The sequence below is a fragment of the Clytia hemisphaerica genome, unplaced genomic scaffold, assembly GCF_902728285.1.
Source record: "Clytia hemisphaerica strain Z4C2 unplaced genomic scaffold, Clytia hemisphaerica genome assembly, whole genome shotgun sequence".
NCBI lineage: Eukaryota > Metazoa > Cnidaria > Hydrozoa > Leptothecata > Clytiidae > Clytia > Clytia hemisphaerica.
Genome location: NW_027103495.1, coordinates 157,820 through 172,745, shown reverse-complemented (window position 1 = coordinate 172,745; position 14,926 = coordinate 157,820). Strand labels below are relative to the sequence as shown.

General features: G+C 34.1%; 1 protein-coding gene across 2 annotated transcripts; it reads left to right on the top strand.

Moving 5' to 3' along the window:
* Positions 1 to 7,508: 7,508 nt before the first annotated feature.
* LOC136798682 (GTP-binding protein Di-Ras1-like) lies at positions 7,509 to 14,349 on the top strand. 2 transcript variants are annotated; one of them, XM_067055333.1, is made up of 2 exons: positions 7,509 to 7,721; positions 13,496 to 14,349. In XM_067055333.1, exons 1-2 carry the CDS (start codon positions 7,611 to 7,613, stop codon positions 14,189 to 14,191), a joined length of 807 nt encoding a protein of 268 aa, XP_066911434.1. In that variant the 5' UTR covers positions 7,509 to 7,610; the 3' UTR covers positions 14,192 to 14,349. The 2 variants fall into 2 exon arrangements, with proteins under 2 accessions (XP_066911434.1, XP_066911435.1); XM_067055334.1 differs by lacking the exon at positions 7,509 to 7,721 and adding an exon at positions 11,345 to 11,677.
* The last annotated feature ends 577 nt before the right edge of the window (positions 14,350 to 14,926 follow it).

The window sequence follows — 14,926 nt, the reverse complement described above, 5'->3', positions numbered from 1 at the left end:
CAAATCACGATCATGTTTTGACCTCTGATCACGCATTCACAAAAAAAAACTCGAAATCATGTCAATCACGCTGGAAAAAGTCCCTGTAACGATATCACACGAACCGCATGGAGGGGGGGGGCTCATTAACATTTATCCTGAAAAAGTCAACTCAATCTACAGATGCAGGAACTCTTGTTATGAGATAAAAACTGCTATTGTCGACATGCTCGGAATATTTCCATCCTTTAACGAAAAGTTTACATAACGAGGAAAGAATTAATCTACCATTTTAGAAAGAGTGCCTATGAGGAACTTCAATGATAATGGTGATTTAGTACCATAGGGTTCTATTTAGATGCGTCTTAAGTGATCCCCCTCTTATATATTCTTGGCTATCACTCATTAAAAAAATCTTCCTTTGTGAAAAAATAAGATAATAAAACAAAGAAAAGCAACCCCGCGACATTGGCAAAATACTGGGTTTTTCCGGAATACACTACCGGTATATTGTTTGTCCAGGAAACAGTATATGAGGAAGAGGTACGTTAAGTAACACAGGGTTTTTGACTGGATATTACTTGTAGGAGGTAAATAGAGAAGGATGGACTAAAGTTTACTCGAAGGACCAAGGATCTTAAGGTAGGTGCAAAAAGAAAATCACATACACGTTTTTTTTTATAGATCGATCCAAAATTTTTGAAGCCTTCGGATGTTCTTAACTTTTTGAGTTTTAAGCCTAAAAATGTTCTTAGAATGTTCTTAATTTCACCATTTTGTGAGTATTTGTGTGCAATTTCCTAAGAAATTGGTTGCTTTTAGCCAATAAAGCCTTAAAATGTTTTAATATAGTTTGTTCTTATAAAAAAACGTGTAGGCTTCAAAGGTTAAAGTGCTAGTATATTTAAGTAAATCTGGTAACAGACGAACGATGACGGACAAGGTTATTTCGTAGGACATTGTATCAATTTATATTCAGTCTACGCCACAATTAGTTTTATGGCGTGAGATGCTAGGTTATTCGATCTGCTTAGCCAGGGTGCAGTATGCAGTGCTGATGAGTCCTAATAAGGACGAAATGCATACACCTACTCTGCCACCCAAATCTCCTGAAAGAAGATAGTTGGACAGAAATTCTTTGAATTTCTTCACATATATTCAATTTAAGATAAAAGTGAGATCAGTCAAAAATAAACAATCGCAAAGCTGTACACTGAACTTAAACAAATTCTTAAATCTTACTATTTCCTCTTTCTCTATATATCTATTTACAATGTAAAGGATATGTATATTTTCCGCATTTCCATCACACTGTGACTTGTTTGTTTGTTTGTTTGTTTGTTTGTTTGTTTATGATAAGACAAATCTGTCTTTTTTAACACAGCTAATGGTCAAAATCAAGTGAATTTGATAAGTTTCGTGACTTTTCTTGAAACCCTTTAAAACCCAAAATACTATCACTTCGTAATTTCAAATATTCAAATATTTTTCGATTTCAAATGCGAGTACACACCCCCCACCAAGAAAAGAGTGATAATCTCGATCTAGTTCCTCAATCCTAATACGATACCGGTGGAAAGATATTCAAAAGCATAATATTATTGTCTTTAACAAGCAACATGCTGAATGGACCTACCTGAGATAGGTAGCCTGATACATGCTGAATGAAGATGAAAAGATTGGAACGAAAAAGGAGAGATAACAGCATATCATAGAGATGCGTAAGCTTGAAAACATAATGCAGCTTGTTCTTTCACACTGGCTTTTAGAGGTAAAGAGCCCAATATAAAATGAGTTTTTGGAAAACAAACCATGCTAAGTTTTGGGCATAAACAAAAACTATCCTTTCTTTCATGTACACGTTTTTTTTTTTATAAGAACAAACTATATAAGAACATAAGGCTTCGAGGCCCAAAAATTTAAGAACATTCTAAGAACATACTAAGGCTTCGGAGACTTAAAAACATGCAATTTTTTAAGAAATTACATCAAAATGCTCAAAAAATGCTGAAAATAAGAACATTTTAAGAACATTTTTAGGCTTCAAATCTAAAAAACTAAGAACATCCGAAGGCTTCGAAAATTTTTGACGTTCTTATAAAAAAAAAAACGTGTAAAGATAACTCTAATCTCTTTAAAGATAAAATGAAGAAACTTCCACAAATCCAAAATTTTTCCAAAACTTTTTTTTTTTAAAAATCCTGAAGTCCCACATTTGAAGGATCACTATTTCACATCACTGTGTAAAAAATCAGTAAAAAGTTATGAAGGAATTCCACACAAATCCAAAAAGCCTGTTTTAAGCACTTTTTGGCCAAAATTTGCCCAAAAAGTTTATTTTTAAAAATCGGCCTCCATCAGATTTTAAACGATACCATTTTACATCATTGTGTATGGAATCATGCTTGATGGTGGGCATTGTTATCGATAATGTTTTTGTGTGGACGAAAACAAAGAAATATAATGAAAAAGCCCAATGGAAATCTGCAAAAAAAGGCGATTTCCGGCAGGGGGGGCACGCAGTTACTACAAGACATGATGTGTAGTAAGTGCTTTTTCAACACTTTTTTTCAGGACCACCACCCTTTGCAGCTACTACACCTTGGTAGTCAGTGGTAGTAACTGTTTTCAGAAAAGATTTCCAGGTACCACCCCTGTTTTTGAGTTATATCATCAAAAACATGCTAGAAATTACCCTAAATTGCGATTATTTTTCAACCTAAAGCCATTTTTGTGCTAGACTTTCTTTTAATTTACTTGGTTAACAGCTGTTGAGAACATTTTAATGATTATTAAGGAAAGCATAATTTCAAAGTTGGGTCTGAGACAAATTTTTTTTCGTCCATTTATAACAAAAATATTTTTTTTAACAAAGAATTTTTTCACAAAAAAATTCATTTTTGGTGAAAAATTTTGAAAGTTCTTTAAAAAGAATTAAAATATAAGCACTTACTACACCAAAAGTGCTAGCGTTAGTGTTTGGCACCACCCCCAAACAGCAGTTATTACACTGTGTAGTAACTGTTTTCATAACTTCTGAATACAGTACCACCACGGTAGTAAGTGTCATACTGTCTTGTAGTAACCGCGTGCCCCCCCCCCTGTTTCCGGCATATTTTCGACCGGAAAAAAAAGGTTTAAGGGCTCTGACCATAGTCAGAAAATTAATTTTAGTATCTGAGCATAAAAGTTATGTTTTAGATTCTTTAACACTTTTAACAAAGAATTGCCTTTATAAATTGCTTTTTAATCAAACCCCTTCAGAGTAATTAAGAACTTAATTGCAAAAATGACGTTATGAACTTTAAAAAGACGTTAATAATATGTTGCATCACCTTCTTTTATAAAAAGTGCTAAGTTTTAATGGGTAATTAACCTTTTTGTTTCGAACTTTTTTCAAACTGTCCGCAAAGAATTGGACTATTGTAAATTTTGCGGAAAATCTTTCTAAAAAGATGTGTCAAAAGTTATGACTGTTTTTTTAAGCAAAATCCAGATGAAAAATTGATGAAAAACCACTATTTTGAAAATTTCGAGACAAAGAAGCATTTACAAAATTTTTCCGCAAAAATTTTTATTATTCGGTAAAAGATACACCATCTACTGCGAAAATTTTTTCAAAATGTTTTTTCTTCGCCAAAACTAAGCTCTTCAAAGTTGAAATACTCTTCCTCGCAAAAGTCTTCATTTTCTTCTTCATCAAATTTTTCCAATGCAATTTTTGAATTTTCAGATTCAGGAATAGTTTGTTTAACAGAAAATGTATAACATGTCATAGTTTTGTTGGTTACATCAGTCAGAAAACACATTTTAAACACAGCAATTATGAAAAATTCACTATGGTCAGAGCCCTTAATTATGAAATCTCGAGAAAACAGGTTTTTCCGGCATATTCGATTGCAAAACTTCTTTTTCAATATTCGGGCTCCGTCACTTTTTGGGCATCCCTAATTTGCATCACTGTGCAAAAAATCAGAAAAAAACTAATGAGCCAATCCCGAGAAAAGCTGGTAACAGACGAAAGGACGAACGAATGGACGAACATCGGTTATTTTAAAGGAACTCGAAAACCAAAAAGTTAACTAGGCGTAAAAGATTTTAGATATTAAAAAAAAAAACGTGTTTGCTTTTATAGGAAACTTTTTGTTTTCGTTAAAGTCCCCATCTTCAAAGTCAACTAATGGGACACCTTCAAAAATACGATTCGCTAAATTACGGCTAAGCACGTTGTACTACATACGAGCTGTGTATAAGTGAATGAATAGCCAGTCTGACGCAAGGAATAATCTACATTACAATACCCAAAGATGAATCATGTTGTCGTCAAAAGATCCCGCCGAACATTCATTTACGATGAGTTAAACGCTGTGAGATTTACAATTTTTATGACCCAGTGATAATCCGACGGATTTTCAAATTTCACGCCAATTTTGACAAAATACTTTATTCGCCACTGTGGAATATTTATAAGAATAAGTGTTACTTCTTATAAATAATTATGTTACACGCTACAGAGTAAATCATTCACCAAAGGTTTATGGGTCAAATTGTGATTCATAGTCAGCTCTGACGAGCTGTATTTGTTAGTGTCATCGGACTGATCTAATGTGTTTGAAAGGAGCGATGAAATTTATACTCATCTCGTAGAGGCATTTGTAAGAATCTTTGAGAACTAGATAATAAAATAGCTACCCAACCCTTTAAATATAAAATGTAGCTTCCCTGTCCAGTTTTGGAAGGATAATCCTAACAAAAATATGAAGATAACTACAAGTGAGACTCTCAAAAATAAGACATAAGTATTCATCACTCAAGTATTCGTTTCTTATAAAGATTTCTTTGCATATTTTGCAATATTCAATAACATTGATGCATCACTATTATAACAGCTAAGGTATGGCCAAATATTTAGATTGCGGTTTTTAAGTGTTTTGCATTTTTGACGATGCCTTTTTACTATAAGCAAACCAATATAGGTTGGAATTATCATTGTAAAAAATACACACGAAGAAAACATAGTTATACTAAACCGAAACAAAATACTCTGAAAATCTTGAAGTAATGATTGTACCTTCAATCAAAATTAGGCCTTGTAAAAACACCCCCGTGTCACAGACCTGCTGGGGCCCTCACCACACTGGAAAATTTGGCAAAGATTTCGTCCCCGATGGAAAGTTACCCTACAATTTCAGCCCCATTGAGTCTTTGATTTCATACATATTTGAAATTGAAAGGAAAATTTGCACTTTAAAACCATCCCTCCCTGTATTTTCAAATTAGTAGCAATAGAATCTCTATCCCCGTTGAGATTTCGATAGAAATTTATCACCATCCCCAATTTGGCCAAAAAATTCTCATCGGAGCTGCGAGACAAGGGTTTTGTTTGACCAAATCCTTACAGTGAAAGAAAAATGTCCAAATTCACAACCAAATTTGGTCAAAAATCTTTCTTGCAATGCAATATTTCAATTGTTCCCACAATTTCGCCTACGATTTCCATTATATTTCAAAAATCACACCCCGTCATTTTGACTTATTTATTCTCACTGGACTGTTACACTTAGTTTCGAGAGAATAGCTTGCCTGAAAGATCACTTGCATCGAGTTTATAGTGGCACATGGGTCTGAAATACAATCAAACTGTTGAAATACGAAGATGTATGAAATTTACAGTTCACTTAGGCAAATTTGGGTACGTGCCGCTGTTCAGGGTCCCTTTTTTAGGCTCTGATATTTGACGGTTCCCATTTACTATTAGGTGTACAAACTTTCACGACATTTACTTTCGCGAGTTTAACGGAAAAATATTTTTCGCGAGCGTAAACTTTCGCAAATCAAGACTTTAAAGTTGAGAATTTTCACATGGAAAATGGCTTAGAGGGACAAATACTTCTTGGATTGGCTTGAAAGATTTGTCCTTTGACTTATTAGTCTTTTAGCAGGCTAAATAGTGCCATAAAAGTTACATTTTATTCAAAGTTTTACAGATTTTCTATTTTGTCAATAATTTTTCGCGAGCATAAACTTTCGCGAATGGCCCTTCCTAGAATTTTTAAACACATTTACTTTCGCGAAAAGGGCCAAAATTCTCGAAAATCGCGAAAGTTTCTGCTCGCGAAAGTTTGTACGCCTAAAGTAATTTGCAAGATGTGTATCTGACAAGGTCAACTTTTGGTTATTTTTGACAGTGATGATTTGGACAGTATTCATGGTCGAAGTTAGAAATTGTTTTCAATTTTTGTCTACTTTTGGTCATTTTTGCCACTTTTCAAGGTGAAGACCGAATCATTTTTACTTTTTTTGATTTTTTTTACAAAACATTGATATCTGACAGGATTTATCTTATAAACTCCCTAGACACGTCCCCGTCGGCCGTCAAGTTCAGTGCCCCATCCCCCGGAACCATCAGTATTTATAAGGTTAAATTTAGAATTTTAGATACTTATAAGAACATTGTGTTTCCTATAAAATGACTAAAAGCTGATTTGACTGTGGCAATTTAGGAGGAGAAATAACCGATTATATTCAAATTAAATGTGGTCCAATTCAAAAACACACGAGACAACCAGTATGTATGGATGTATTTAAAGCTGGCAAGTTGTTGAAATGGTAGGGGTAGGTCGTTTGAGGATCTAAAGAACTTTGTCTCTTGTGTGGTGAGAGGGGACTAAAACGACTGAGAGAAAAGCCAAAAATTGTTTTCAACGAAAGACAACTCACTCACGGTAAATCTTGTAGAATAACTTTTTTGTAAACAATAAATATAAACAAATCATTTAGTCAAACAAAATTTTTCTCTCCTCTCGTCTCTCAAAGCGTAAGATTTTTTGGTCTCGGGTTACTTACACTAAATGGGCAAATAAATATGATGTGACGATGAAGCATCGAGATTTGTTTATATGATCAGTCGATGATGCTGTCATTATTATTAAATATTGGAGATTTATCGCATTTGGTCATACTGATAGATTGTCGAACAGAAAATATCTTGCATTAAATATTTTTTGATTTTCTATCTTTTAGCGTGGAATTTTTCATAGCTGTGAGCTTGAAATCAAGTTGGTGAAGGTTAGGACCACATTTCCAGTGTTAAATTAGATTTAAAAATTGGAACTAAAAATAAGGAAGTCAAAGATTGTTTGGGTTCCACCTTGTTGCTCGCATTTCCGGTTTGAAATCTTCGTTTGTTTTCTTCAAGAAGGAAGGAGGAGTTGAGTAAAATTGTTTTGAATTTGAAAAACAGTTGGACAATTCGACGTTAGAGATCGTTTTTATTGGATATTGGCTTTATACCTCCAAATATTAATATTGTTCGGAAGATTGTGAATTAAAGTTTTAAAATCAATTATTTAAGTGATTCTGTAGATATGAGCTGAATGACATACTGCTGAGCTAAAAATTGACCAATGATTCTGGAAATCTGACATATGTTGTTTTCATATCCTATTTTTTACTATTTGTCAAAACTTTAAAACATTTTGCAAAGAGGGAAGAGAATTGTATCATTTGAAGAGTATTTCCGGAAAAACGAAATCGAAATCTTTTAGAGAGTACAAACAAGAGGTCCAGTAACCTTAAGGACCAAAGGACATTTGGACATTTTCATAATCAAAACATAGGCAATCCAAATAATGAGCCAATCAATACCATACAGAAATTCAATCTCATATGAAAGCGAAAGGAAGGAGCGTGAAAAGGAAGTCATGAGACAAATCAAAGAAAAGATCATTGCATCACGACAGGTAAGCAAGTTTTACATTTTTACGAGAATTTTGATTAAAAGGAGGGCGGTCCATTTTGGGACACGATTGGCCAAGGGTTCAGTAGCCTAGACGAGAGATGTGCATAATTTCTGTAGAGAAGCAGATTGACGCTGTAATTATCGTTTCATACACAAATTTTGCGTCCCTCTTGTCTACGCTACTGGGGTTGAAAACATTTACTTAGCCTTAAAGCTAAACACATATACTCCACTGTTTGTGCAGAGTTCAAGCACTGATCACTAGCAAGAGTAAGCCACCATATTTCAAAAGAGTTCATCATTCTATGATTAATTAGATTTGATTTTCTAAAATGTTATCTTTTGAAGTATTTGATGTTTTTTGGAAAAGGTAGATAATAAGGGTCAACAATTTCTTCCACAGCTAAATACTTCGCAGCTTTAATTTGACTTGGATAAGACAGAAAAGAACAGTATAAGATAAAGAAAACTGGTTAAACTATATAGTAAGGCAGTCATTCTGAATACAACATATTTTGTTAGGAAATTGCACTCATTGCAACACGAATATAACTTTTGTGGTCAGAGCGCCATGGAAACTAGTCAACTGAGAAAAAACGGGTATAGTGTTGTTTCGAAAGGCTTATAACGCCAGCCCCCTATAAATAGGACTAATAGCAATAATTAAAGACAGTGACCTGATTTTAGCAATAAATTCATACATGTCACATGTTTCATTCAGAAAGTTATTCACTCCCTCGATTAAGATTGACAAGATGCGCCACCAATAAAATTATTGAAAAAATAAAACTTGGAAGAGACTTCATCAATTAAAATATTGACCCAATCGAAATGATTTCGCATCCCTATTTGCAGCCTTATAAATCGAGTGGGAGTTAGTGACTCGGAATATGGGACAACAAGTTGATATTCTCATAAAAAAGTGGTTAAGAACAATAATCTATCAAACGAAAAAATATTTTTTGATAAATTTATATTATATCACTCTCCTAAGATCCGCAATTTGCGATCCTATGTTATTGCTTTTTTTTTTTTTTGATTGTGCAGATAACTATCGTACGAATTTATCCTTACTCAACTAAAAAGAGCTCACTATCACTTTCGAAATTCCTATTGGCAATATATGGTGTAACCATAGATGTAGAAAATTTATGTTGATAAAAATTTGGCTGATGATCCATACGACTTGGCATGAAACTTGTACCAATATCTATATTACCAATAAAGTTATATTCTCAACCAAACGTAAACAGCTCTGACTCAGAAGACCTAGAATTGTGATGAAGAGGATATAAAGAATATAAATATCTCAATAAAATCCATTTGACGAATTTGAGTCTCTATTGTTTTAGCTCTGGAGTATTACTCTAACGGGATGGCTATTCCCTTATAATACACCCCTGTCTCACAGACCCGGTGGGACAATTAGACAAAGTCCGAAATTTTTAATCTCTAAGCGGCCTTTTTTTGGGACCCAAAATAGGTTGTCCATTTTAATTTTAATTTTGCTACATATTAAGAATGATGATATTCGAACGATTAACTGAGTAAAAGTTTGATCTCATTTAGGTCATGACAATTTTGCTTTTTTATGTTGATATTTCGTCAATACTTTGTTTTGGTTCCAAATCCAAATCCAAATCTATGGTTGAGCAGAAAAAACTGTGAGGTTGATCTGTGATGGCTCCACTTTTAGACCTCAGGTTTTTCTTCAAGACTAGGATAACTAGTTACTAGGGAAGTTAAAAAATGTCGATGATAAATTTTTAAAAAGCCGATTTCTTTTCTGATTCCTCTATTGAAATACAAAGCATGACATAACAGTGACATAACAGTAACATAAAAGCTTGTAGCTTGAAAGTTAGACCATAATTTTGATACTATTGGAAATATATATTTCCATATTCTCTCGAAAAATATTCGGTCTAGGCCCCCCAACGTGGTCAAGAGCTATGGCTATAGTTAAAAACTTTGGTATTTTGACCTCACTTGACGCATATAATTGTTTCTTTAAGACTTTTAAAGTTAAAGGGTTTAATGGCTGAGGGTATTGTTTTTCCGATAGGACTGAAATTCCAATCAAATCATCAGGAGGATACCCTACCTAGCAGGTCATTTTTTAGACGGGGTGTATTTTCAAGTTAACTTAAAAAACATTATTAGTAGAAATGTATCATTTTCATCTTCCAAAAAAAGTAGAGATTCAGGCCTGGAAAAAAGTCTTAATTACGCATGCTTACATAACAGTGAGTCTCTTTAATGTTAACAACATATTGTCAAGAGAATTAGTGGTCACCATAAAATCACATTACGATGATTAAAAATTAATCACCAAATTAAACATGGCGAACGACATGAAACATTTTTTAATGTTGTCTGCCTAATTACATCAGCTGTCCCACGTTTTGCCAAAAAGTATTTTGCGTGTATTGAAAGAATCGAACGACGGGGCTTTTCTCCAGTCAAAGCATTGAGGTAGGTTCGTCTTACAAATCCTGTCATTGTAACACGCATGCGTAATTTGTCGTCCTTTCAAACCACATCGTGTCATAAACAAAGCAGAATGAATTTGTAGGGGTGATGCAAGAACTTATGGTCGGGGTTGTTGACGGCAAAATATGAAATTTGTCGTTCTTTTTTGTCATTCTTTATGAAATTTGTCGTCCTTTTTGTCTATTTTTAGCGATGCAGGATAGACCACCTCATAGAGGACTTTAAAAATAGTATTTGTTAAAATATAAATAATTCATAAAAATCCTAATTATTGATTTTCCCTAAGTCTCATTTTTCCACGTTCACAATAAATAATGAAGAACCCATAGATAAGAAAATCACTGATTTTTCAAAATAGGGAGGAAAGTGGGCGTGGTTATGTCTTGCTATGACAATGATAGGGAGTCTAAAGAAAAGTCACTGTTCTTTTGAGTAGCCCATTTTACCCAAATATAATTAATATTCCGGCTTTAAAAACTGATTTTTATAGCAATAGACATATAATAATTTATAGAGAAAGGGCTGGAAAACAGTGATATACAATAAATCTTTATTTTTCGAAAATTGTTTGATAAGTTGATGTTTTGGAAACCGGTTGTCCTTTGAGGACTCGACTCTGTTCGAATTTCAAGTCGAGATTGTTACACTGATATTATTTGTTTAGTCAAAATCTCAATATTATGTAATAAAATATACGTTTCCATGAGCAGAAGATATTACGAACCCATTACTTTTAGGGGTCTCAAAAAGATTTTGGTGAAAAGAGAAAAAATCGAAAAAATCAATTTTCATGGAAGTAGAATATTTGGAATCACATAATTTTCACTATTCAACAAAGCTGATTTTTATTGGAATTGAGATTTTGTTACAAACAGTGATATTAGTACATCATTTAAAGCACTGATTTAGGCTTATATCAAAAGAGCAACAAAACGACACTTTTTTTCTTGTACTATCTATACTTAGTGATATTTGCTAATCTTCTTTGTGACTTGATAAAATGATCTGCTCACGCATCCCAGCTGGCACAAAACGTTGTTTCAACGTTTAATTAACGTTATATTGACGTTATGAACATTAGATAAACGTTGAAACAACGTTGTGTGCTAGCTGGGATATTATGAAAAGTTCTTCGTTAATTATTTAAAAGATTCATATAACCCAGACGGCACACACGTCAAAGCAACGTCCATGTGACATTCACAACGTCCAAATAACGTTATTTTAACGTTAAAACAACGTTGTGTTCCAGTTGGGAATAATTTTGAATTTTTATGGTAATTTGAGAGAAAGCTGGATCTGATATTTGGTGAACATTTGTAGGATAGATATATAAGAAGTGGCTTTAAAAAGCTTGGGAATTCCAGACTATGACTGAAAGCTTGAAAAATGGATTTCTTCAATAGGAAGCGAAAGTTATCATTTGGTAATAATAAATCAAAACAATCTGAAAATAAAGACAAGGTAAAGAGATAAGTTGGTGACTGGGGCGGTGAAAAGGGGTGGTGGGTGGGCGGCGATATACAAGGCGGGTGAGAGGGTGGAACTGTATACACTGAAAAGCAGGCAAAAGGGTGCGGTGGGCCGATACGTCCATACACCCTGCGCAATAACCTTGATCCTTCTCTTTATATTTTTGAGAAGAACGATATCAAATGCTTGGTCGTCAAAATGCTAAGTTAAGTGACAATACACTTTTTCGACCGTAGTCGCGCGGTCAGGCGCGTACCACTTTATTGTTAAATTTATACCACCCTAAACTCGATCCAATCCTTTTTTCTACACTTTTTTCTATTGTATTTAGGTGCGAAAAAAGACTGGGACGGTTTTAGGGTGGTAAAACGTACAAAAAATGCCAATTGGCAGCTACGGCCGAAAAGGTGTACAGTGGAACCTCTAATTAGCGGACACCATCGAGGAAATGGGTTAGTGTCCGCTAATTAAAGTCTATTCATGATAAGTGTGCACTCTTTTTTCTTTTACCTATAACTTTTGAAGGAATTCTTCAATCTTTATAAATTTGGTATCATTGAAAAGATATTGAAATAACAATTTGGAATAAAAAAATCTTTAAAAAATTCTAAAACTGAAGATGGAGATGAAGAAGAAAAAAATGAAGATCTTGTAGAAAGGTACTATAACTTTCATTTTCACTGGAGAGATTTTTTGATCTTAGGAGATCATCACTGTGAAGAAATTTCATTAAAATATTTATTCAATATAAAGCTATGATACAAAGTTAATAAGTGATTGACCCCAAAAAACAGCAAAAAACTGCAGAAAACAGCGTTTTTAGACGTCAATCAGCCTATAACTTTGTTTGATATCTTTTGACTGAATGATTATTTTTCAGATTTTTTTTCACAGTGATGACGTTCGATGATCAAGGATTAACTTCAATGAAAATGATAGTTATAGCACTTTTCTACAAGATCTTCATTTTTTCTTCTTCATTTTCATCTTCATTTTTAGAATTTCTTTAAAGATCTTTTTATTTCAAATTGTTCCACTCAGTAATATCTTTCCAATGATACCAAATTTATAAAGATTGAAGAATTCATTCAAAAGTTATAGGTAAAAGAAAAAAGAGTGCACACTTATCGTGAATAGACTTTAGAAGTGTCCGCCTTTTAGAAACTTTTGATCTCGGAGCTCCAATTTTGAAATTAGGCCATCCCAGGGTGTCGAAAGTACAAAATTGGGGTCTAAAGTACTTATCTGCAGACACTAGGCCATAGAAGAGCAAGAGAAAGGTTATTAAAACGCAACAATTTAGTTTTTAACAAATAAAAGAAAAATCAGTGATTTTTGATTTCTTTGGCTCACCTAAATTCGTTGAATGGGTCAAGGGGAAAACTGGAAATTTGTAGAAATAATTTGAATAATAAGACTAATAAGTGCTTGAAATAGAAATATCTAAAAACATTTCTTCGATTTTGGACGTCTGTCACCCGTTTGATATTCAATGTCCGCTAATTGGAGAGCTAAAATAGGGATTTTGGCCATTTCGTGCGAAAAAATTTGTCCGCAAATCAGAGGGTCCGCTAATTGAGTGTCCGCCTTTTAGAAACTTTTTTATGAGGATTTGACTAGGAAACGGCCGGGGAAAATGAAATTGTCCACTAATCAGAGGTGACCGCCTTTTAGAGTGCCCGTTAATTAGAGGTTTTACTGTATATAGTCGACTCAGCAGTTGAAAACATGTGAAGTGTCATAGTGTTAGTTGATCTGTCAGTTTTAAAAGAATTCTTATTAATGAAACATTCTTTTATTATTATTCAGGGTTCAATCACGAAGGCGCGGGTCGCGGTGTTCGGATGCGGACGAGTCGGAAAAACATCGATCATTAAACGATATTTATACGAAGAATTCGATCACAACTACTATGAAACAATCGAGGACATTCACAAAAAAGTTGTATTCTGTAATAACCAATCGATTGAATTAACAGTACTCGACACAGCGGGTAATTATCAATTCCCAGCCATGCGTGAACTAGCGATAAAACAGAGTAACGGCTTTATACTTGTTTACGCCATTGACAATGTCCCTTCTTTCGAAGAAGCGATTCGTTTACGAGATATTATTGTATCAGTTAAAAACAATGAAGATACCCCGATCCTATTAGTCGGTAATAAAACGGATGCAGGCTTTCGGCGAGTACAAAGAGTCGAGGCTAGTGCCGCAATGAAAGATTGGGGCTCTAAAGCACAACACATAGAGACATCAGCAAAAAATAATGAAAATATCGATTTACTTTTTAACAGTCTAATAGCAATGATTGACGAACAGAATAATGAGCAATTAGAACTATCAACTTTTAAAGACGCAACTCGATATCGGTTCAGCAGTATGCGACAATCTGTCCGTAACTCGACGAGGCGGGCGTCCGCTAAGACTTTATCATTCGTTCGCCGTGAGAAAAGTCAGACGCAACCAATGGTTAACGGCAGGAAGACACTACAAAGTATTTCGTAGCATAAATCACAAAGACACGCGGAATACGAATAAGATAGCGTGCCAGCAGATAGTCGTAAAGCCATAAAGACGATTTATTTCGCTGAGATTAATTGGGATATTCCATTTTATGTCCATACAGGTGGCTGGACAAATATTTCCAGGGGTTGATTTATACAGAATATCCAGGAGGTCTAAAAGAACGTGTTTTTTGTTTGTCTAGGGGGTAAAAAATTATTTTAAAATTTGCAAGGGGTAAAAGACTGATTTTAGTTCGTCCACGTCGTCACTTTAAGGTATGAAAATAATTTTCCAGGGGGTATCCACGCATTTCCAAGAAATCTTTTATGATATGAAAAGATTTGTCCACCCACTGTATGGAAATTTAATGGAATGGTTCATCAAAATCAAATAAGGGTAATGGAGAATGGAGAATAATATTTAGTATGTAAATGTTCGTCTTTTCAGTTGACGGGCAGCGCACGTGTATTATCACGGAAAAACTTTTGTTACATAACTATCAATGCCTTTAAAAAGTACGATAAATTCTTAACAATGGAAGAGCTCAATACAGTTTTAATTTCAATAATTTTACTGGCAATGACCTGACAGAACTGATTATGTATTGAATTTACTTAATTGGTTCCCCACTAAAACGACAGTAAGCAGTTGTATATAATGACTACCAGCCTGGTCGTCTCCGTGTCATCGTCTCCGTGTATCCCAGGCTTTATTTACGTTACTGATTGACGACAG